Source organism: Dendrobates tinctorius, unplaced genomic scaffold, assembly GCF_039654945.1.
Source record: "Dendrobates tinctorius isolate UK_male_01 unplaced genomic scaffold, ASM3965494v1 ptg000205l, whole genome shotgun sequence".
In the NCBI taxonomy this organism is placed as follows: domain Eukaryota; kingdom Metazoa; phylum Chordata; class Amphibia; order Anura; family Dendrobatidae; genus Dendrobates; species Dendrobates tinctorius.
Genome location: NW_027361872.1, coordinates 6,907,404 through 6,931,619, shown reverse-complemented (window position 1 = coordinate 6,931,619; position 24,216 = coordinate 6,907,404). Strand labels below are relative to the sequence as shown.

The 24,216-nt window shown below is 35.6% G+C and overlaps 1 protein-coding gene across 15 annotated transcripts in view; it reads left to right on the top strand.

Annotated features, from left to right (window-relative positions):
- Positions 1–24,216, top strand: part of NRXN1 (neurexin 1) — a 1,899,875-nt gene that overhangs the window by 1,744,944 nt on the left and 130,715 nt on the right. For 11 of the 15 annotated variants that reach the window (XM_073553976.1, XM_073553975.1, XM_073553974.1 and 8 more), the window contains 2 exons: positions 16,642–16,731; positions 17,992–18,305. In XM_073553976.1, coding sequence (XP_073410077.1) covers positions 16,642–16,731; positions 17,992–18,305 — 404 coding nt within the window. The remainder of the gene's footprint in view (positions 1–16,641; positions 16,732–17,991; positions 18,306–24,216) is intronic. The other 4 variants (XM_073553978.1, XM_073553977.1, XM_073553981.1 and 1 more) reach the window with 1 other exon arrangement.

Below are 24,216 nucleotides of genomic sequence, written 5' to 3'. Positions count from 1 at the left end.
TTCTGACAAAGATTCTCTAAAAAGACATCACCACTATAGTTGGAAATGTGTTTCTCTGATATAGTATTACAAAAGGATCTGGATAAGATGCATGATCAAACACAGGACAGATTGGGTTTAATCTTGATAAATTTATAGTAATGCACCATGGCCAGAGTAATCGTGTTGCCGCACATACATTGAGTGGAAATTTACCTGGAACTACAAAACAGGAGACTGATTTGAGTATTATAGTTATATTTAGCATATGATTTATTATGCAGATTCTTGTCAGGTCACCGTATTGTTACTGTTTTGCTCCTGGTGGTGGAATAATATTTTTCTTCCTGAATATTATTGCAAAATTCAAACTGTTCTCACATTCTTTTATAGCTCAGTGTATTATTAGGTTGATTCCCAAGTGAAAAGTAATTGGATGGAATTGAGGTGCAGCTACGAAGATGATTTCTCAAGAAAAGAAAAAACATCATCATTCAGCTTATCTATAGTGGTTTCTAGACCAAGAAAGTTGTCAAAATGCATCATGTGAGTGCCATGAAGTCCTTCCATCCATTCAGAAGTGAAAAGGTGGACATCTAGGCAAACTAACGGAGTCAACAAGTCAGCTCATCCCAAGGTCTATCAGTTCTGGTGTGACATATGTGACAGTGGAGGTGGCTCCTATTGTTCAAAATAGTGAGATCACAGACATCGATGCAAGCACTGTGTGATGCACATTGCGTAAGTCTGGAATGGTAGCCTGCCATGAAGTTCTTCCATCCATTCAGAAGTGAAAAGGTGGACATCCAGGCAAACTATCGGAGTCAACAAGTCAGCTCATACCAAGGTCCATCAGTTCTGGTGTGACATACATGGCAGTGGAGGTGGCTCCTATTGTTCAAAATAGTGAGATCAAAAACATTGATGCAAGCACTGTGCAATGCACATTAAGTAAGTCTGGAATGGTAGCCCAAAAAAAGGTGAAGAAGCCTCAAGTTCAATATTGTCATAAGAAGCGTTGTTTCGATTTTGCAAACAAGTACAAAAAGTGGATATTTATACATTTGAAATGGGTGAATTAGAGTGATGACACGAAAGTTAATAGACTAGGCTCTAATAAGTGCAAAAGGGTCTGAAAGAAACAAGGGAAAAAGGGGTTTACAGATTGAGAAATTGAAGGAAATGTCAAGTTCGGTGGAGGAAGCCGATGACATGGGGTTGTTTCACAGCCAAAGGCATTAGATAGTTCACCAGGTTTGATAGTGGTCTCAATACTGAGCTATATGTGAGTATCCTACAAGATGAGCTACTTCATACATTCATGTACTTTAAATATGAAAAGGACGACATAGTGTTCCAACAGGACAACAGCACAAAGCATACACTTCACATTCCCCAGACCTCAAGAAAATCAAACACTTGTTGGTAGAATTGAAGAAAAAACTGCATACCCAAGTGAGTCGACCAGTGTGCATCAACTTTCGGAACATGTAGAAGAGACCAAATTTCGGTCGACACATGTTTGAATCTGAGTAAAGCATGCCCAGAAGGATTCAGGCAGTGTTGAAAGCCCAAGATCGAATTACAATAGTCTATAAAAATAATAAAAAAATAAAATTTAGATCGTTAGGAGCAAAACAGTAACATAACAAGAATCTGCATAACTAAGCGTATGTTAAATAGTTGCAAATCAAAAGTAAGTATGAGATATCCAAGATGATTGTCTATAAAATGATTGCAGTCTCAAGTTCAAAGCAGAAGTGGATAATGAGATATGAGCCTGAAAGTCAAAAGTTCAACACATTGTCACCCTTTTGCTCTTTACTGTATAAATCACATGCAAGGCCACATCTAGAATATGGTATGCAGTTTTGAGCTCTACATTTTAAAACAGATATTGGGAAATTAGAGTCAGTTCAAAGGCGACAACAAGATTATTACAAGGCATGGAAGTCCTCTTCTACGATGAGCGGTTGGAAAAGTTGGGCTTGTTTAGCTTAGAAAAAGACAACTCGGAGGACATCTCATTTAAATGTATAAGTACATGTGCTGTCAATACAAAGGACTGGCACATGGCTTATTTCTTCCAAAGACCTTTCAAAGGACTAGGGTGCATTCATTATGTATGGAGGAAAGGCAATTCTGGCAGCTAAATCGGAAAGGGTTCTTTGTGGTTAGGTTAAACTATGGAATGCCCTAATGCCAGAGGTAGTATTGGCAGATACTAAATTAAGGTTGAATATTTTACTCACAACAAATGGCATTGTAGGTAGAGAACGTATCACTGGTGCAGAAAGGTTGAATTTGATGACCTGTGTCTTTTTCAACCTATATAACTACAGTATATAAATATGATCTATACTTCAGGACTTTACATTTACTTGGTATAATTTTTAATGATAGGTACCCTTTCCAAGTGGTTGTCCAATCTTTTGCTTGATATGCCATGAATATACCAGATGGGAATAACCCTTTAAGATATTTATGCATTCACCAGAGCTTTTGAATAGACCTACATATCTAAATACATACACCTACAATTAAAGGTAACACATTTAGTAACTGCAGGAACAGATTTGTCGATCTTTCCATTTTCATAAATTTCATTATGGACTCCAATTTCTCATTATACAAATTCAATACATTTTTATAACATGGTAACAAAATATGCATTAGGCCACAATTCACATCACAATCACTCACGCGCCACATGTAGACACTTATAGAATGAATATCTCACAACTGAGTAGCATGAAATCTTTTTTTTCATGATTTTTATAGAGCTGATTATCCAAAAATTACAGTAAAGGAAATAAGACATATACTAGTGATGAGCGTATCTACTGAATTTGGAATTCAACAGCTTGCTTAAATTTGGTCAGGAAATATGATTTACATCCAATTTATTCACATTATTTCACTCTGAAATCCCTCCAGACCACAGAGCATAATAATTTGTTCCAGTCACCAGAACAATCATTAGGTCATTTTCAGCTTCTTCAGGTTTTATTTAGTATCTTTGTCATCTCCAATGCTGACTCACAATGATGTCATGACATTGTACAAAGTTCATCATGAGTTCATGCTTCATCATGACATTAAGGCACAGTTAGCACAGGACATGCCAAACATGGTGGGTGTCAGAAGATGAACAGTGAAGACTTCAATGGTAACTGGGCTGATTCTTGCAAATTTGATCATTTTGAGAAATTCGAGGTGAAGTCTATTTGCCTCAAAGAGAAATTGCTCATCTCTACTCTGTATCAGTAGTTGAATGTAGAATTTTACTTGTCTACTACAGACTTCAATGTCAACAACAGTATGCTTCTTACTCCTAAGAGCCATCTGGTGGAAGAATCTATGGGTCCGATTCATCAAAGCTTTTACCCCAGTATTCTAGTGTGAAAAGCTTGGAAAAATGGATCATTTTGACTCAAGTGCAGGCTGTCCTAAAATGAAGAGACTGTTGGGGCTCTCACGCCATTTTTGCCCAGCTTTTACAAAGTAGGTTAGAGCTATGATGGGAAAGGAGTGTGGCAACCACCGCTTTTCAAATACATGACAAGTGCGAAATTTCTTATGCCAGAAATTTTACTCCAGTAAGTACTGTAGTAGCATTTGTGGTGCAGGGTTTGCAGAAATGCATGCCTCTCATTCTTCGCTCCTGATTTATGAAGATGCGTATGCCTCTTCATGAATCAGGAGGGCCAGAGTCCAGCACTAGTCCTCAACAATACTGGTGTGAACAATGCCGGTCTTGATGCTGGTATGGATGAAAAGGGCCTTATGTCTTTAAACAAGCATGAGAACTCTACATCAGAGGAGAGGAACTCTGATCGCTATAAACTTATATTAACAAATGAACTAGCAGAGAATTTAGATGTAGTATAAAACATGTTCCTAGGCAGACATTCATATTAGCTTCTCGACAACAGCACTTTTTTTTTTCGTATGAGTATATATTCATTAGCAGTTAAATGTCAATGGTACAATAAGGACACACGTTTTAGAATCAGAACCAACCATAGTAAAAGGTCAGGCAATGTCATTGACTTTTCATGTGGACGGCTTGATCTAGTTCTGCAATCCTATAGCACCCATCTGCTGTCATTTCCCTGAGCATCTGTTTCTGTTATTTAGAGTATCTACATACCTTGCCAAAAGCATTCAAAGAAAGTATGTGCAAGTTAATGCAGCAACATTGCAGGAAGATTACTGTTTTACAGTAAAATATCTCTAAGGCAAGTGTACACAAATTGAAATGCCACTTCCTGGCTTAGCAGAAAAGTCCTAAGATTCCCTTGGCTGTAGGCTACTGTTGGCACTGCTCTTTTGACACAGAACAGATTTTCTTTATCTCTGAAATGCCATTATTTATAACTACATGTGCCTATGGTGCTTTGTTTGCAAGACCTCTTCCAGACAGCGGCCTCCCCTTTGTTTTTCCTGTTATAACTAACCACGCATAACGTTCTAGAATATGACCTGACACAGATGTGAAAACAGCTGAATTGTTTTTCCTGCCTGGATAATGTATTGCAAGCTACTGGGTGCATTCAAAACATCAGAAGAGAGAGAGCAAAAAATAGACTGCTAAAAAGTTTCCAAAAAGAAAAGCAATTAAAGTATATTAGATAGCTCACAATTCCATTACAGTTCATTTTTCAAAGAAGGAAAGAAGTGCTACCATATTGAAAATCTATACCTGATATATATTAAAGGCAATTCTAAAACCAACCAGCCATGTAAAGTTTGTTCTAAGGGAAAATCTGTTCACCTTACAGAGATCCACCTAGTGTAGGCAGTGTTACAGGCAGTAAAAAAATGGAAAAATATGCAGAATAGCTTTCTTCCAAGAGGAAAAAAAACTATCTTTATTTTGTCACATATACACAGCTACATTATAAATCCATGTCTGACCTATTAAAGAACCTTGAAACCAGAAAAAAAATTGTTGATAACTATTCTTGCACCTCTTCAGTACAGTTCAAGGTATTGAAGGACCCCCAACCTGCAGACAGTTATGTCTGTTATTGGGCTCATTCTCCTGATTGATAGGTGTTTTTAACTCTATCGTTTCCAGTAATGTTTATTAGGGATGAGCGGACCCAAACTTAGTTTGGCATACGTACTGGGTGTTAGTGTCTGTGGCTAAACACCAAACACGGACTTTCCTTGCAAGTCCATTGTAATGTTCGGAGTTCCGGGGGAAATCAGTTGAAGAGAGAGAGAAAGAGAATTTTCCAGGTCAATAATTAGAGTCACTATTGCTTTCAATGCAGTTCGGGTTCTGGTTCAAGTTTGTGTACAGTGTTGATACCTAAACCGAACTTTGGAATAAAGTTCGAGTCGGGTAGTCGAACCCAAACTTCCTTGGGTCCACTCATGCCTGGACCCATAATTACTCTTGACCAAATATAATTACGGCACTACACCAATGTGACCATAGTCAAAGAATAAATTTGAAATACATAGTATATCCACAGTCCCATCCCCTGATGATGCCAATGCATTGATGAAACATGTTGGGGGGGACATGCCACCCACAATTGAATTTTAAAATATTCATAGGTTGCCTTAATATTCAATTATGGCTCCCAGAGCTGCTATCTTGCTAACTAAATGATAAGCTGTAGCCATTAAATAGATTTCCAATTAATGATGGCAAATATAAAATATTTTTATCATTAACCTTATTTTCAATTTTACACAAACACATAAAAGTTTCATTTTATTGACCTGCTAGCAAGGAGTCATTTATTGGGGCTTCTGCCTTTTAAGTTGGTTATACAAAAAACCCTTAAAATCCAACCAGTAATAGCCCATGGCCTAATCAAGTGTTGAAGACTCTTATGCAAATGTCAGATAATTGAGGACACATATTAATCACAAAGATGCGAGTTGAACTATTTAAAGATAATTAAGCAACTGTTGATCAAATAATCTACAAGATGTCTTATAAATTTTGTTTTCCAAGGAAACAAAAAAGTGTATTATACATGTTATAGTTGTTTCATTTATCGTTAGGATACCATATGTTAATCTTGGGACCACATTTGTTAAAACAACAATGGTCTATGACTTATCTTTATATTTACTGTACTCACAATGTATTGTGATATTGTTCTGTTTCTTTAAGATCCTTCGTTGGTCTCAGTTAATAATATTAAATAAAAAAAACTTTATAATCATAATTAAAATAATGTAGCAATTAATAGCAAACACATTAACTGGTTAGCTCCGTTTTGTCATTTTCTCAATCCTTATGAATTTGTAAAATATCAAGTGACACAGTGAGGTGTGCCAAAGGGAATTTAGACTAAAAGCTGGGCATAATACTTCCATTATGCCATTGTTCCTAGCTTTAATGCAGGTATTATTTGCGACAAACCTTGTGAAAGCTATCTGCCAATGTGAAATGAAGATTGCTCAGTTTGTTAGCTGACTACGGTCCCAAGCCACAGTCCATGCTCACTGTCAATTCCTCCATGATTTTGCAGAATAGAGAGGACTTTTCAATCTTAGCAGCAGTTAAAGACAAGATGAAAATCTCAAAAGGGAATTGTTGTCCTCAGCTTTTCAAAAAATTCAATGACTCAAATTTGAATACTTGATAAATTCCTTGCGGGATAACATCCCTCACTGTGATATCATAGTTTATAATAGAAGGGTTCAAATCCTAAGAATGAACATACACAAAAACAAGGTTTTTATTCACAGAGTTTGTTATTCCAAACTTTGTAATTTTATATAATTAGTTCTTGAAATTTTTGTAAAACTGTGTTCAAAGGTATGTCAAGTCAAGTCTAGGATAAACATCACTCAAAAAACTTGTTTTGAAACAATTAAAAGATATAAAGGATTTTGAGTGAAGAGATCCAGCTTAATTTATTAAAATTCAAAAGCGTTATTTCAATCCATTAAAATGGCAACAAAGCTGCCATGGGCATATCAAGCTGGGAGTACCAGAGGAAGAGTGCCAAATGAAGACCTGAATGCGTTTCGAACACGAAATGTGTTCTTAGACTCAATAAACTGAGTAAACCGAGTCTAAGAGCACATTGCGTGTCAGAAACGTGATCAGGTTTTAACTTGGCACTCTTCCTCCAATACTCTTGGCTGGGTATGCACATGGCAGCCTTGTTACCATTTTAATGGATTGAAATAAAGCTTTTGAATTTTACTTTCCGAAGCTGGATTTCTTCACAAAAAAACATCTGGCAGAGACGCGATCCCTGCTTCAATCTTCGAGTTCCACCGGAACTGACTAGGGGGGAGCTGAATGAACTTTACCTTGTCTTATAGATATAAAGGAGTATTCCAGAGATTGCAAATGGCAACATCTTTTTATGAGCACCGCAAAGTCAAAGCCGTTGTTATCGATTCTTTACTATTTTCTCACCCTAGTATTACTAACAGCAATTCACTGCACAGAACTAAAGAACTTTAAAAAACAAGTCTTTGTTATACTTACATATTTCCTGGGCACATATGGAAATGTGCAAAGAAAAATTTAGAACGACTCAATATGCTTCACAAAGCTCCATGCTAGGAATCTTAATGTTTAGACCCATTAGAGTTGGAAAGTGGTGATTTATCCTAGATGTCAATTGCTGAACCCTCTTAAGAGCTCTAGAGTAATCAGGTGGAGGCATTGTTGGAATTTGCTTAGACGCTGTTTGGGCAAGAATGTAATGATTTTGGAATAGGTAAGGGAAAGAAAAATGTAGGTTGGAATGAAAAAAGTTTTAGAACTGAGAGAAGGCACAAAAAATATATGACATGAAGGTGTGATTAGAGTGTTGGAGGGAAATTGTCATTAGCAGAGTAGAGGTTGCATATGAGTTTAAGAATTTGATCACAAAAAAAAACTGCTAAAGTCTATAAAAAATTACAATATACCTTGAATAAACATGACAATAACATCACTGACAGATGAAGTGAATAATATCAATTATCTCATTACAATGACACCTGTAAAGTCAGGGGAAATATTACTCTGCAAATAAGCAGTCAATTTTTGAAGATTTATGTTGGAAGCAGAAAAATGGAAAAATGTAAAGATCTGAATGGTAAGGACTAAATGGTTTGAGAAGGATGGCAAAGATGTAAAGGTATTCATTTCACTTCCCCCATATCCTCCAGATCTTGGTCTGATTGATCCATGTAGTGTTCTAGAATAAAAAATCTGATCTTTGTAATCCCCACTTTGCAATTTACAGAGTTTAAAAGAATATAGAGCAGTGGCTGCAACCGCATCCCTGACACTGACTGACAGACAGTTTAGCATTAGAGCCGGCTGTCAGTCAGTGCTGGGGACACGGTTGCAGCCGCCATTCTCTAAACACAAAGCGGTGACAGGAACCGTGTCGGTACCACCCCTACTGAAACTGACTGAACAATTGATGCTACTGGGGAGGAAGAAGGTTAATTTCCTTCCGACAGTGAGGCTCACAGTGCCGGCGATGCACGGTGTCAGAACGCTATTAACCTGCAGATTAACCCTATATCTTCAGGTTAAAATAGTTATTTTACATGACAGATTCCCTTTAAAGTACCTACTGATAACCTTTTAGAGCCAGATAGTACAGTACACCCTCATATGTCATTTGGAAGCAATTTCTCGATAGGTCAGAGGTGGAGTGGGGGGGCTGCACAATATAGCACAGCTATTTCAAAAACTATGGCTGATTGGTGGATATACTAATATCACTTTGAATATCTTGATCAGTCCCAGGATTTGGCGATTATTATAAGTAAAAAAAATGCACCAAATTAATGAGTATCAATACCTTTCTGCATCCTTGTTTCTTTAATTCTCAGATATGAAGGACAATACCTAGAGCACCAAATGTTGTGTATGTTATTTATGACTTACAAGTATTTATTTTGGCAGTATACATGATGCTGTCTAATACTGCTATATTATCGCTTAACAGCATACAATTACAGTAAATGTTCCTGATATTTTATGTCTTTGTAATTTATAAAAGACAGCAGAAAAAAATTGCTGCCTTTTGTTCTGCTGTCTTTTGTATTTTTGGAGGATTTGAATCCTCTTTTAGTTGCTTTGTAATTTATTGGTTAGACTCATCAAAACTAAAGAAAGTCTACAGTGTTTTTAATGTCTATCAAGTTGTGTCTTGGTTGTTTCATTTTATGAAGAAAAGTAAACTGCATTTTTGTGGAGGAGTGTAATAAATTTTGAAATGAAAGAAATCGGCTTTGGGAAACATATAAAATCCACATAGCCAGTCTTCTTTTTTGACCTTCCAATAATAAGCTATGATAACGTTGATTGACTGCTTTTGTCAGTCACACAAAAGATTCAATTCAACAGTTTGACCTTTTTTGCCTTTTGTGGTATTCCTGCAGCTCCTTGTGTTAGTAGTTTACTTTGAAGGGAACTGTCCGGAAGTAGCTGTTTGAATAACTGGAAGATTGACAATGCATCTACAGCCTGGACACACATATTACTGTCAGGCAATTGCTGCTTCTTTTGTTTCTATGTAACAGAATGGCCTAGCTGTGTAGTGATTCAATTTTATAATCTGGACATCAAGACAAATATAAGCTATTGTTCTTTGTGTTGAAGTAATTTACCATTTTGTCAAAGCTCTACAGATTCTGTAGTCCACAAGATAGACATATGCCTCACATATGTGTCCCAGATTGTTATCCATCTGGGAAAGCTACAAAATGAACGCCTCTTCTAATGGTACAACTTTTTGCTGGTAAAACTTAATGTATAGCAAATTTTTAGGAATTTGTTGAACCTAGCAAATTTTTACAATATACAATGTGCTTCACGCAAGTCTCCTAGAATAGCTACTGCCATTACACATTGTAGAAGATTTCTTTGGCCAAAGAAGGATCTCATGACATTGGGTGCGCTCAGGTGGGCATTCGCATAATGCTTTTCCGCTATCACATGACATGACATAAAGCAGGCACCAAGGAGGGACTATTGTAGACTATATAAAAACAGGCGCAGGAAATGCAGCAGCTATTTTGTGGTGAATCTGGATAGTGAGAGGACATCACAGTGAAAATATGATGCTATACAATTTAAATTTCTTTAAATTTATTGAATATAGTTAATTTCTAAATCACAATTCACCAATATTACAGTCAACATGCTCCAAGAGGCTAATATATAGGAAGATGGCTGAACAGGTTCTGTGTAATTGGTATAAACACTAGATTTTATGGGAAAAAAACCTTTCTAACTTCTTATCCCTGTAGATTGCTAATGAGGAAATGAAAATTATGGTGTTTTTTATAAAAAAAAAACCTGCCCACAATGTTGGAACTCTATTTGGATATTTTATAGTCATATAGTTTATCCACATGCCCGTGTTACACCTCAATATAAGGTTTCTAGTTTTATTCGTAAGAATCTTTACTTGTCCATCTATCAATCCATTATCTTCAATAATTCAACTGAGGCAGGTTCGTTAAATTTAAGGGGAAATTTGATTCCCATAAAATAAATTCAATGCCAATTTGATCTGCTTGGAAGATATTAAAATAAACTCTTTTACTCACCTCTCTTCAGCCTTCCACAGACCTGTCTTGTTACAACCCAGCTAGAATTTTCATATAGTTCTTCGTCCTTCTCACCTTCCCCCTGGGCTTTTGGCAGGTACTGATGGTGACTAGGTTCCAAGTTTAGTCATCACTTGCATCAGAACTGTAAGGAAAAGAAAGAAGAGGAGATAATTTCAGGATTGGGCAAGGAGTGGAGGTGGGACATGTATAGGAAAGGCCAATGTGAGGGGAGTATAAGATTTTATTGTTTTCAACCCCTTTGTATGCCTGAGAATCCAGGAAAATACCACCATTTAGCTGGATTTCTGGGAAGAGACATACCCAAAACTTGGGACTCGCCTGAATTCACAAATTTTGAGAAATTTAAAATTGATTAGTTAGAAAGGATTCGCTCATTTATTTTTAGGTTCTTTGATGTTAGGGTTAGTTTTTAGTGTTATGAGCATAAATCTAATGCATCAATTCAAAGATGAAACAACTCCATGCCCACATGTACCAAATATTTTTTAACAACAAATTTTCTTCTTCTTCTTCTTTTATTATTATTATTATTATTATTATTATTATTATTTATTTTATTTTTTTTACATCCTTAAGCTATTACAATACATTCAGTAATTTCTTTTGGACTCATCTACAACTTCAATATAAATTCCTTGTAGGTTTTTTCAGCCTTTTCTTGTGGCATGAAGCATTGAAGTACGACAATGAGCTGTTTACAATTCTGCCATAGTAGGCAATGTCACAAGCGCAATTCCCTACAAAACTTTGACCTGTGTTTTATTTTCACCTCATCACATTCCCACCGCTGAGATGATTTCTTCTTGACAACAAATAGATGTCTTCAATTAAGCTTTATGCTCATCATTTGTTCACTTTTATATCAGTAGTGGCAAGCATGTATATTGGCAAATACCTAACACTTAAAACTTTTGTAGCGTTGAATATCACGGCAGATATTTTATATGGAAGATGATAGCGTACAGATAGTTTCATTTGTACATTGTATTGCCTCTTCACATTTTACTGGTGTACATTTATTTGATAGATAATATAATACAAAACAAGATCCCATTGAAAGATATAGTTTATTAGGATTAATTTTGCAAGTAAATCCATGTTAATCCGGGAAGACAGATGCGTTCAAATAATACTTGAAGCTTCTATTCTACTCTGAGACTCTTTTAATTCCTTTTCCTTCTTAAGTTTTATGAAACATATAAAAGCTGTTCAGATGTTTCGTGGATTAAGCTTTCCAGATAAAGGGGGCTATCCGAAAAATAACTTTACCTAATTGATATAGAAAGACGAGATAAGACGACAGTTGGGAGCTCCATGTTTTTATTCTTTGTTAGATACAAAAATTATGTTTAAGAATCACATAAAATATAAGAAAAAAAGACCATCTGCCTCCACAGAACTGAATGTAAAGATTGTGTAATTGGATTCTGCAAACACTAGAAATGTTTATTATATTGGACATATGGTAAAACTATTGTGATGTCTTCGGAACAATTGCATCCCAATTGGTTGAATGATTGGTTGCGTTTATTCAGATTATTTATTTCTGTATATGTATTAATTTGATTATATTTCTTTACATTTTTATCTCCAAGATTTATTTATAAATATTACATACTTTTGCATATGTCTTTACTTTAATCATTTTGCAAATAGAGCAAGTAATATATATGGGATAACAGTCTCCAAATATATAAGAAAAATTATGTAAATTCTAAGGATAATTCCCTAGGAATTTCATGACTATAGAAAAGTAGAAAAGGTCACAGACTAATTGTTATTCATACTGGTTACTGTACTGCATGGGGACTCCTAATTTTCCTTATAATTTTATAGTAGGTGTACAAACCTCTGGGGCCTCAAAACCTTTTTTTGAACAGTGAGGGGGACTTCTGTCTTCCACTGATTAATTGATATGAAATCCTGTCATAAAGAAGGTCAATTTGTATCAGTTGACGTGTGCATTAACTTGCTCTTCATCATTGGAGGTTCAACTGTATGACTCTGTTCACATATGCAATTGGAGCTTCTGCCATCCATTCTGCCAGAACTACATGCAAAGCTTTTCTTGGAATCAAAATGAGGGAACCCGGCTTTATGTGCGGGGGGCCCCTGACAGGCCAGCAGGTGCTATGGGGTTAAGGTGCTGCCTGCTCTTTTTCCTCCAGGTGCAGGGAAAGGGTTAACAGAAAAATTTTTTCATTACCTCGTGGAAGGTGGTCATTGGCTGAAGAGGTTTCCTTCCGGTACTGGTTCCTCCCCTCTCAAGGGGTATAAATTGTCACGTCTGAGTGATCCCAGCCTCTTTGACCGGAAGGATCGAGAGCTGCCCACCCTACCCCCCTTCTTGTTTGTTTTCCTTTTTTTGTGGGTTATTGGGATGTTATAGTTGGATGGTTTTTGCAATGCTGGTTGAAAGTTGCAGTGTTGGCAGGATGAACAAGACTGGGTAACATGTGTCGGGAGTCTGGTGGCATATCCCCACAACTTCCGATGGTTAACATGGAGAGCTGTGACCTTACCCCTCAAGCGTTTGGGTGTTAATATAAAAGAGGAGTTCTGTTTGTAAATGATCACTCCCAAATAAAGTTGTAATTTGAATGGTGGTTTGCGGTGCTTTCTTTGTGGCGGGGGAAAAAGAGGGGCAGGTTTATAAGGTATGGACAGTCTGACAGAAACCACAATGGACTATGATAAGACACTGGTATCTGTCTTCACTGTTATAATATTTTTACTTATACTTATGTCATAGCTTCTATGATAACAAAAGTCACATAAGCAAAATGAAATAAAACAAAAACGAATAATTGAATAACAATAATTATAATTATGTTACGGTATTTCTAACAACATGACAGTTTTACAAACAATTTTTGAATATCTCAATTATTAGTGACAACCAATATAGCCATTACTATAATTAATAAACTGCGTTCATTGCTGTATCTCTGGAATTGCAAATACACTAAATTGTACATTTTTGGTGAAAATGATTTTTTTTAGAAAAGATTAAATGTAAAATAGTCAAATACAACAATAAAAGCAGTGACACCTTAAGGTAAATGTCACTTTTTTAAACCCTATTTTTGATACATCATTGTAGCAGTCAGAGCTCTTTTTTTTCGTAATCATAATGTTCTAATTTCCGGCAGCCTCCAAAAGAGGGAGCACAAGAGCTTATTGCATACTGATACTTTATATACAAGCAGTATAAGCTCCAGAGCTCTCTCCTGTGGTATATACAAGAAGCCAAAATGTTTTGCTTCAAAGGACTTTCAGGAAATTAAAAACATGGTTCAATGCAGCTATAAGCTACTTTGTAATTTAAATTACACCTCATCAAAAATAGTTAAAGGGAACCTGATATGTCCCTATAGCTATTAGGCTATACCTGACTCCTTTAAAGGAAATCTGCATTTTATTTTTTTGCATTTTTTTCCGGAGCATCCAAATTCTCAAAGAATATATTGGCATATCCAAGAATTTACCACAAAATTAATGAAAATGCTGCATTTATTTTTTGCAATGCGTTTGTTTTGCGGAAAAAAATGCATCATGTGCACAAAAATTGCGGAATGCATTCTAATAATGGAATGCTTAATGTATGCGTTTTAAGCATTTTTGCAAGGAAAAAAGCGCTTAAGAAATGCAAAAAAAGCTAACATGTGAACACAGCCTTAACCTGCAGATATAGGTTACTGCCTGCGCATCTTCCCTAAAATGAACTTTATTCTTCTTCACAACTCATAACCATAGTCATGTGTTCAGAACGGTGGCAGGCATGGCTCACAGCATTGTGAGCTTTGGCTGTATGCCCGCCCCGATGCTTTGATTAACAGCTCCCTCTGCATAGATACACTTTAGAGTGAGCTGTCAATCAAAATGCCAGGATGTCTTACATCCATCATTTACTGTGTTCCAAATGGTGACTAGTCATTCCCAGAACAACTGAAAACTGAAAGCCATGCTTTCAGTGCGACAGCCACACAGATATTGTAAGGTATTTTAGGTATTGTATTTGCTTCTGTTTCTCCTTAAAATTACTTACTATACATTGCATGAAAAATCTGTGCCTTGGTAATTACTTCCACAATGAATGTACCATTGTTATTGACATCATCTTCATTACCTGCTTCTAACCTTCAACGGTGGACGTTCACTTAAAGAACGAGTTTTCTATTTATAAATGATTCTCCCATATTATGCAGACTTCTAAAGACTTCTCAACTGTCAAAGCTTTATTCCCTAATCTCGAAAACAATCATGCACTTTATACAATTTTCCAGGATTAATAACCCTGAATGAGTGTTTGACCTTTATTAGAAGCACGGTTTTGCAGCTTTCTCTGCCTCTTGCATAGTTAAAATGAATTTTTAAATTAGACACACTTTTGTTTTTCTGTGTTTTGTAAAACTTGTTACTTAATTAACTGATGGCTGTGAGTTTTTTTCTTTTATTTCCCGAGCTACATTGTAAGAACTGCATCTCACATCGTGATTGGCAGCCCAAAGGCCAATTCTGTAACCTTCCAGTATGAAGAGCAGGTTGGGCATACCTCTTTCAGAAGTGTTTCAAAGTTCTCTTCCATGCAAGGATTTAATTAAAAGAGAATAAACTATGAAGTATGTAAGAAAAATGATGCCCTTCACTGCTAATGTTGCCTCCTTTGTCTTTCAAGTCTTAAGAGGGTCTGTCCTGAGTATTGCCTTGACTCAGCTGCAACATTTCAGTATTTAGAAGATACGAGTGGATAGCTTCTAGCTTACACCAATTTTATATCTGACGTTAAGATTTCACTATCATGCCAATAATTATTCAAACTGAAAAAAAACAGAGTAGACAAATTATCTAAAAATTACTCCGATGGTCAATTTTATTTTTGACTAGAGTAATGGCATACCTTGAATTTTCTGGGTCCTGATGGAAAAACTGCAACAAGACCCCCCCTATCATATGCCATGTATAATATTAATGACCTATTATAAGGTTGCTGAATCCTGTTTTGACTTTAAGGTCTTGATGTGTCTGAAAACCTTGTAGAAGCACCCCTATATTGGAGTGAAAAATAACTTTTAACCTCATTACTTTAAGATTTACATTACAAAGCAGATGTACTGTAGGGATATATTCTGCCGAGAGTAAAGACGACCTATGAAAATGTCATTGAAGAGATGAATTAGGCTGCTGTGTCACCCAAATGCCCTTGAACAAATGAAGAAATGCAAATTTGAATGCTTTTTTGTAAGATTTATTGCAACTTTTCGTGTTTTGCTCCTTACATTTATCTTTGCTAATGTTTAAGGAAATGACTTCTAAATTCTCAGTTGAAGCATTTTAGTATTTCAGATGGCAATCTGAAGAATAACTCATATACCTGTAATGAAAACTTAATTAGGATGAAACTTGTCTTGAGTTTGATCAACACTTAACTATGGCTGAAATAACTTTTGTCAATCCTTTTTCCATGCTGACTCAATTGCGATGTTAATATTACACTCTTATTACTATTTCAATTGCAATGCATTTGTACCATGTGATTTTTTGAATCTTGTGGATCAGAATTTTTTTCTCGAGAGAAGAAATGTAGTTTTTTTTTGCCATTTTGTTTTTTTTATTTTTCTTAACATGGATGCATTGGTAATAACATCCACAATGGTATTCTGATTCATAGTGGTTTTTTTTTTAAATGATTAATCTGAATTAAGAGGTTGGATGTATCCTGCTAAATTAAATATGTTACATATGAATATGTTTAACTAGCTAATAACAAAGACCAAAAAACGGATTTCTTTCATGTAAAGCCATACTATTGCTGCTTAAATATGTTTTTTTGGGGATTGTCTATAACATAATTTTAATAACCTAGATCAAGTGCAGATTTCTAATTTTCAATTAACGTAGGAATAATTTTGTTTGCTAAAATAAAATAAATGAATGACTGGACCATGATATGTTCTAGGTACAATTTTTTAAAAAATCCAAATTTCAAAAAGTCATGTGGCAACTGTATAGCTCAAGCTTTAAGTATTAACTTTTTAACCTTTGACCTTACAGATTTTAACCAATGAAATGTCTCTTTAAACTTTAAAGGAAACAATGATAACGAACGCCTGGCGATTGCTAGACAGCGAATTCCATATCGACTTGGTCGAGTAGTTGATGATTGGCTACTCGACAAAGGTAAAAAAACATTGATTAAAACTTCAAATAAAAATAATTTGAACATAACCAAGTAGTGTCTCATTGTAACGCTAATAAACCTTAAAATAAATTTTCAGTAAAACTAAATTAAAAACATTTAAAACAGTAAAATCTTAGATAGTGGTTTCTTGCATACGATGTATAATAATTTTCTGACCTGTTTAGAGCTCAGATGTTTAATAATCGTACCCTGTTAACTTAAGGTTAAAGGGACTGTAAATATAATCTACTAACTCGATCTATGAAGACACTCATAGATAACTTTAACCAAACATTCTAAATTATTCATAGAATTTTTTTTTCCTGTTCCCACTTCTAAATTATTAACTAAAATATGTGCAGATTTCTTACCTTTCTTACTGCCGTGAACAAAATATATTGGTTTAAACTACAGGAATTCTAACTAGTGGGCAAAATGAATTGCCAATCAAAGTGAAGTCCCTTTAACATTTGCATCCTTTCAAGGAAATTTTCTTTTTTGAGCAAACCATAATTAAAACAGAACTTAAAATTGTGTGCATGCTAATCTCATACGCAGAGAACAATCTGCTTAAAATTGTATTTGTGATTTCATAATGCTGCCAATGTTTTTAAGGATCTCTTTGTGCAATAAAATTGTGCCATAATTTCACCATCGGTATGTGTATCATTACTGAAGTCGCTTTTGCATAAAAAAAGACTCTATTTTAATTGTTAGTCTCAGCTAAATGCCAATCAGAGCTATTTCATACATTGCCTGGGATGCATAATGATGCGCTTCTTTTCTTAAACTTGTGGCGAAGCAGACAAAATTCAATATTATAGCGGTAAACATTCAAAATGGAACGCTAATTGCATTTTGTGGCAAAATATCTTGTGTTTTGTTTTTTTATTTTTATTTATTTTTTTCCCCTCCTTGCAATAGATCGTTAAAAAGGAGTGTATTTTTTTTATTTAATATTCATATTAAATATTATTACAAATTAAAACAACCATTTAAATTATAATCTTAGGATGCAATATATTTTTAAAATTAAAAACCTTTGATTGGCCTTTAGTGTCAAACTTCATCCAAGCAAATATTTATTATAAGGCGTACATTTCACAGTCACCTCATCTAAAGCAATGAATTATGATCAAATTTCCTGTCTTATAATTTATTGCCTTCATCATTCATTAAAAAAAAAATGTTACTCATCTTTTTGAAAATAAAGAACTCAATGTCAACATTTTTGTATGTATGTAATATTCTTTTTGCAGGACGGCAGCTCACAATCTTCAATAGCCAGGCGACAATAAAAATCGGTGGAAAGGAACGGGGACATCCATTTCAAGGCCAGCTTAGTGGCCTCTACTATAATGGCTTAAAGGTTCTGAATATGGCGGCTGAAAGTGATTCCAATATCGTGATTGAGGGAAATGTCAGGCTTGTTGGGGATGTGCCTTCATCAATGACTACAGAGTCAACTGCCACAGCCATGCAGTCTGAAATGTCCACTTCTATTATGGAGACTACAACCACATTGGCCAATACTAAAAGGATAAAACCACCTACAAGGGAGCCGGTTGGTCAGGTTAGTAGCCCCGCATTTTTATTATTTATATTACATTAACATTTTTGAAGACCATAAAAAAATAAAAATAGTAAACAACTAAAAAAGCAGAGTAGCTACATAGATAAGGAGATGGATATTTTTCTTCAATTTTGACTTATATTGCGCAAAATATTACTGCACACACTAATAATGAGTGACTGCTTAAAGGGAATTTGTCAGTAGGTTTATGCCACCTAATTTGAGAGCAGCATATTGTAGGGACAGATACCCTGATTTCAGCTATGTGTTTCTTACTTGGCTACTTTCTGTAGTTTTGATAAAATTACTATTTTGTCAGCAGGTGATTATCACTAGATGACTGATAAACCTGCTGCCAGGTAGTCCTCCATATTCATAAGCTTTGTATAACCCCGCCCCCACCTTTGTTTGGAAGCTTTCTGCCTATGTACAGTGTATGCAAAAAATCTGCCAATCGGTGATGTGGGCAGGGTTATACAGAGCTCAGCATTCAGGGAATGGGTAAATCAGCACCAAAAAAGAGAGTGAACTTATCAAAACTGCAGCAAGCAGCCCAGTAAGTGTCACATAACTGAAATCACATACATAATTTTATATATATATATATATATATATATATATATTAGAACAAGTGCAGTTGAGCAAAAAGATCTGCCAGACACTGGTTGCAGCCACATTGATAGTTCATGGCCAGCAGAGCAGGGCCATCCAAATCTCTTTCTTTTTTCTGGTATACCCATGGCCTTTTCTAATTGTAGGGCCTGACACAACATTAATATTGCTCCGTGATGGAGGCATGACATTGTGCTGGAAATACTAATCAGAAAGGCCCATGAAATGCTGGCAATAGGAGGTTCGAAAATGGCTCTGATGCGGTGGCCCTCGTGTGGCCACTAGACAATTATTCTGCAAACCTTTCTTTCTCAACTGTAATAACAATAGATTTAATGTAAGATTATACGTACAATTTCCAAAACAGGAACATTGTAATTATTGTTACAGATATTTGTTATGTAGTAAGACTTGTCTGTAATAACCATGCATTACTGCTTTCTGCAACCTGTGGATTTAAAAAAAAAAACTACAAGCTGCACGGCGAATAAGCCTCCTTACCTTGACAAGTCAGAGCTGGTATGTCACTCCCCACAAGGAGAAACCTTACCCCTTAGACCTCAGTCCAGAGCCTCTCACCTAGCCAAATCAGTTCTCATGCTTTGCACTGACGAGGGCCAATAGCCCGAAACACCGTGTCTGCAAATTGAGATTCTGATTTGGCTTTTATCCTAAGTCATATTACAAGACTCGCTAAAGGGTTGATTGTGACTTGTAGGATCGCTACTACCAACAGGTGGCGCTATAGAGTTCAAGTCCTCTTTTTCTCTGAAGAGGCAATTTGCAAGCTGACATCTGTAAGTGAGGACTGTAGACGTCATCAATGCAGCCCATAAGATCCTCCATACATCTCTTGGATAAAGGCTTGCATAGCTGCTGGTTGGTCTCACCTCCTTTGCTGCAAGAAACTGTTATTAGCAAAATTGGGGTCGGAAAAATATCACGCCACTTATTCTGCATCACAAAACTTTACATTATAAATGAAAACCCATTGAAGGTGAATATTCGTACAGTGGACAGGGAATAGTAATTTCACAGTAGTTGAAGATGCCCAGTCTAAAAAAGTATGATAAATAACAACAAAAAAGAATTTCAGAAATAGCAAAAAGTAGGCCATAACACATACTGTAGATAACATGGATGTAACAGAGAAGAGTTTTTAATTTTGCTGTTACCAATGAACCATTGTTAATCAGAACAGATTATACATTTTGCTTTTTAAACTAAACAGTCACCTGTAATTGATACTAGTGATGAGCGAATATGCTCGGATGTGTTACCTTAGCATGCTCAGGTGTTACCCGATTATCTTGGGTGTGCTCAGATAATATGTCGAGTCCCTGAGGCTGCCTGTTCTGCAGTTGTCAGACAGCCACAAAACATGCAGCCACGAGGAATCGACCATATCATCTGAGCACGCCCAAGATAATCGGTAACACCCAAGCATACTCCGATAACACCTTATCCCAGCAGGTTCGCTCGTCACTACTTGATAGTATTGCCCACCTTTAGTCTAGAATCTGATCTAGAATTAATATATATTGTACATCTTTGCTTTTGTTTGTTTATATATAGCATTGAGTTTTTGTGAACAAATATAAATATGTGTAGTATGGTCTCATATCAGTATTCTTCAGTTTCTAATTTGTGTTAACTCATAGAATCAAATGCGGAGCAAAGTTGGTAAGTTTTTAGACTACTAATCTTTTAATTGTCTATTTACTCATTTTTGTTTTAACAGGATGATATGTCTGATATATATTTATATTATGGGATTTTGTACTGTAAAACCACATGCCTATGTCTTTAGAGCTTCCACATTTATGGAGAGCAAACTAGACCAAGAGAGAGAGAGGATCCATCTTTAGGGTCTTTGTATTTTTATCTAAGGTCATATTTATGGTCATTAGCTCTGCTAAACGTTTGTTCCTGGAAACACGCGATGTGTTCAGTATATGCTTGGATAGCATCTTTTACTCTGTGCTTTGAATTAATTAGTGACCCAGTTTCACAAGCTCAGATAAAAGGGCAGATCCTCGACTTCATTCCGCTGTTGCTTAACCATCATTTGTTACATACTGTTTCTATAAATGACTTATATAGAATGACTGCTTTACTACCAAAAAAAATGGAAACCTACCATTGTGTTTTGTTTTCCTCAATCAAACCAAGCTTTCAGTAAGCCACTTAAATAGCTATTGAAATAAACCCTGGGGTGAATGAATGTTTTGGAACAATAGAATCACATTTTTGGCCAAGCAGAATTAAATTGGTTTCACTTTAAACTGCAGAGAATAAGCATGGTTGGTAACTCTGGAGGGCAAAATGTGGGTGAAGGATGTATTTCTGTTTATACTGAAGCAGTGACTTTGAAGAAGATTCATCAAAATATTCTCACGACAGCCTTGGTTTTTTTGCCCTCCAACCTAAACATAATAAAGGCGTGCATCTAAAAAAACACAATACAGTGGCTTACAACCAATTTCACTTTGAAGTCAGGAGGTTTCTTTTCACCAGGTGACCTATATATAAAAGTAGGTTTCTTATTTTATAAATTTGCACTCAGTCAATTGAATTAAGTTACAGACATCTTATTTTTTTTAAGTATGACATTTTGATTTTTAATATTTTGCCTTTAGGGTTAAATTAATAAAATAGCTTGCCATCATATTTACCGACTTTGTCCATTTCATTCTATTGATCAGTGGGCTAAACACATCGTACTGTGACCCTTAATTAAATTTAAGGACAAAAGTCACATTAGGTCCTGGTCTAATCAGGCAGTAGGCACAAAAATAAATATAAATTCTGTCTACAAATTATGTGATCAGGCATTTTCAGGAAACATTTTATTAGGCTTACAATTTAGCAGAAAAAAATAAATAAAATATGAACAGATACTGTATTTAAAAGTCTGTTTCTGTTTTGGGAAAATTGCATATTAAAAAAACAGCCTACAGAGGAGAAGTACATTCTGTATATGACCCTGATTCATGAAGACCGGCATTTCATACGTCAGTCTTAATGAAGGCCATGCTGGAATAAGACTTGTAAAATTCATAAAGAGGAGCATAACACTTATTGAATTTGGTGCGTCTTATCAGTGGTGTGCGACTTGTCAAAAATATTTCTCCATTCAGGGACTGGAGTAGCTTTTCTGGCATAAGAAATGCTGCCACTTTTGAAGAATTTGATGAGTAGGCACAGCTAAACCCTGGCCCTTCCCCAGTTCTTTCCCAAGTCCATACATTATGGTGGAGCTGCCAAAAAGTGGTGTAAAAATGCCAAAACTTGAAAGGCTTTTTTGTGTGAAAATTTGGCGACTTTACCAATTGTTTTATGCTACTTTTTCTGGCCTAAAAAAATGATGGATTGTGACCTTTGTGCTTTCAGCTTAGACAGAGCACTCAAAGAACTCTAGAGAGGGGCAAAAGTGCACACAATCAGGCAGTACCATTTAAACACCTGGTGGTGTTGTGTGAAGGCACAACACCTGTTTAAGCATGAATATCATCTGCTGTTGCCCCGTGGCTGGAGGAGATATCTTCCAGATATACTGTATATTTAACAGATTAGAGAGAATCACATTAGGTGCCGGAAATGAGTAGCCTAGGAGCTTAAAAAATAAGTTTTTTTAGTAGTATCCACACATTTTGGCACCAGACTGGTACCTTTCTCAAGGTCAAAAAAACAAATGAGAAAAGAAAAAACGAGGAAAGTTGCGAAATGCGTTGGTACTAATAAAAACACTTTCTAAAGCTCCATTTTCTAAAGCTCTAAAGTCTCTATTTCCCACAGCACAGCACACCTAATGTGATTCTCTCCATTCTGGTATAGACAGAGCACTCAGTATTCAAAAGAACTAGGGAAGATGCCACTGTCATACAAATCTGTTCTTCTCTAGAAGGCGTACATATGTCACATGAGAGCCACTTATTGGATTTCAGTACTTAAATTTTTAATATTACTCATGTTTCAACAAGGCCTAGATGGGCACTCAGTTCGACGTGTGACTACGCAGCAACATGCATAGAAAGATGTGATGCACTATATGATTTGTAACTTTTTTTTATAAAAGCCAGCATTGCCTTTTTAAACAATTTTGCAACAGTAACTCTTCCTTACTATTGGACCAGACAGACTACCCTTCATTCCACACTTCCATGAGCCTTGGGCACCTATGCTGTTTGAAATGGTTGTCCTACTTTTGGTGGGTAATAACCACAAAGCCTTCAAGACTTACCATTTTGGAGATGCTTTAGATGTTCTAGATCTACCCAAGAAGTTTCAGCTCTCTATCCCCTAAAAACATCTGATTTTGCTTCGGAATGTTGATGATGACTGTTCAATTTTTCTGTAGTATTACCTGTAGTATTAAATGCATGAACAACCATGTAAAATATGGACAATCTGAAACAATAAGTGAGGTGCACATAGATGAGATTTTTGAGTGCGGTAACCATACTGCAATTTTGTTTCTATGGATTAACGTAGGTTATAGATAAGGATTGTTCTGATTGGATAATCTCTTTAAAAATTCAGAATGAACAGATCCTCAATATTTCCCCTATAATTTACTCTTCTTCGTGCCAATGTAGCCAATGAGTCTTTGCTTAACATCCATTTCTGAATTTCTGCATCTATCCATACTTCTCAATAATAAAGTCTATACTCTTCCAGCTGTTTATAAATATGTATAACTTCAATGTATATCTTCACTCTTTTACTTTTCCTTCTTATGTAAATATTCACAGCTGATACATTTTTTCAATTCCTTATTTTACATTTCACTTTTTTGCCATTTATCGCGACTGCATGCATTTCTATGGAACAAGCCCAATTTTATTTTTTTTCCTTTTAAGCAATTGAATGTTTCTTAATAGTCAATTCATCGACAACAATGTGCAGTAAATATTTCTGATCTCATTAAATATCTGCATTTCAAAAGGAAAAATGCAGGAGCATAGCGGCCATAAAGATGAAACTATTCCGAAAAACCCATTGCACGAGCTGCAATAATAATAATTGCTCACGTCTTTTGCCTGCATTCTTTCACAACATTTAATTGGTTATATTCATTCGTATATATTTTACGCAGCCAAATTGCTTTTTCTTTATAGCAAGTGGAATAAAATATAAGGTAGGTCCCCTGAATAATTTTTTTGCTAAAAAACATTTATTGCTATGTTAATGATGGGAAATAAAAGGCTATATTACAAAAGAATAAAAAGTAATAGCAAATCTGCTGCTATGCCTTTCATGTAGCTATTTCCTTTTATAATTTTGGTAATGCAGAATA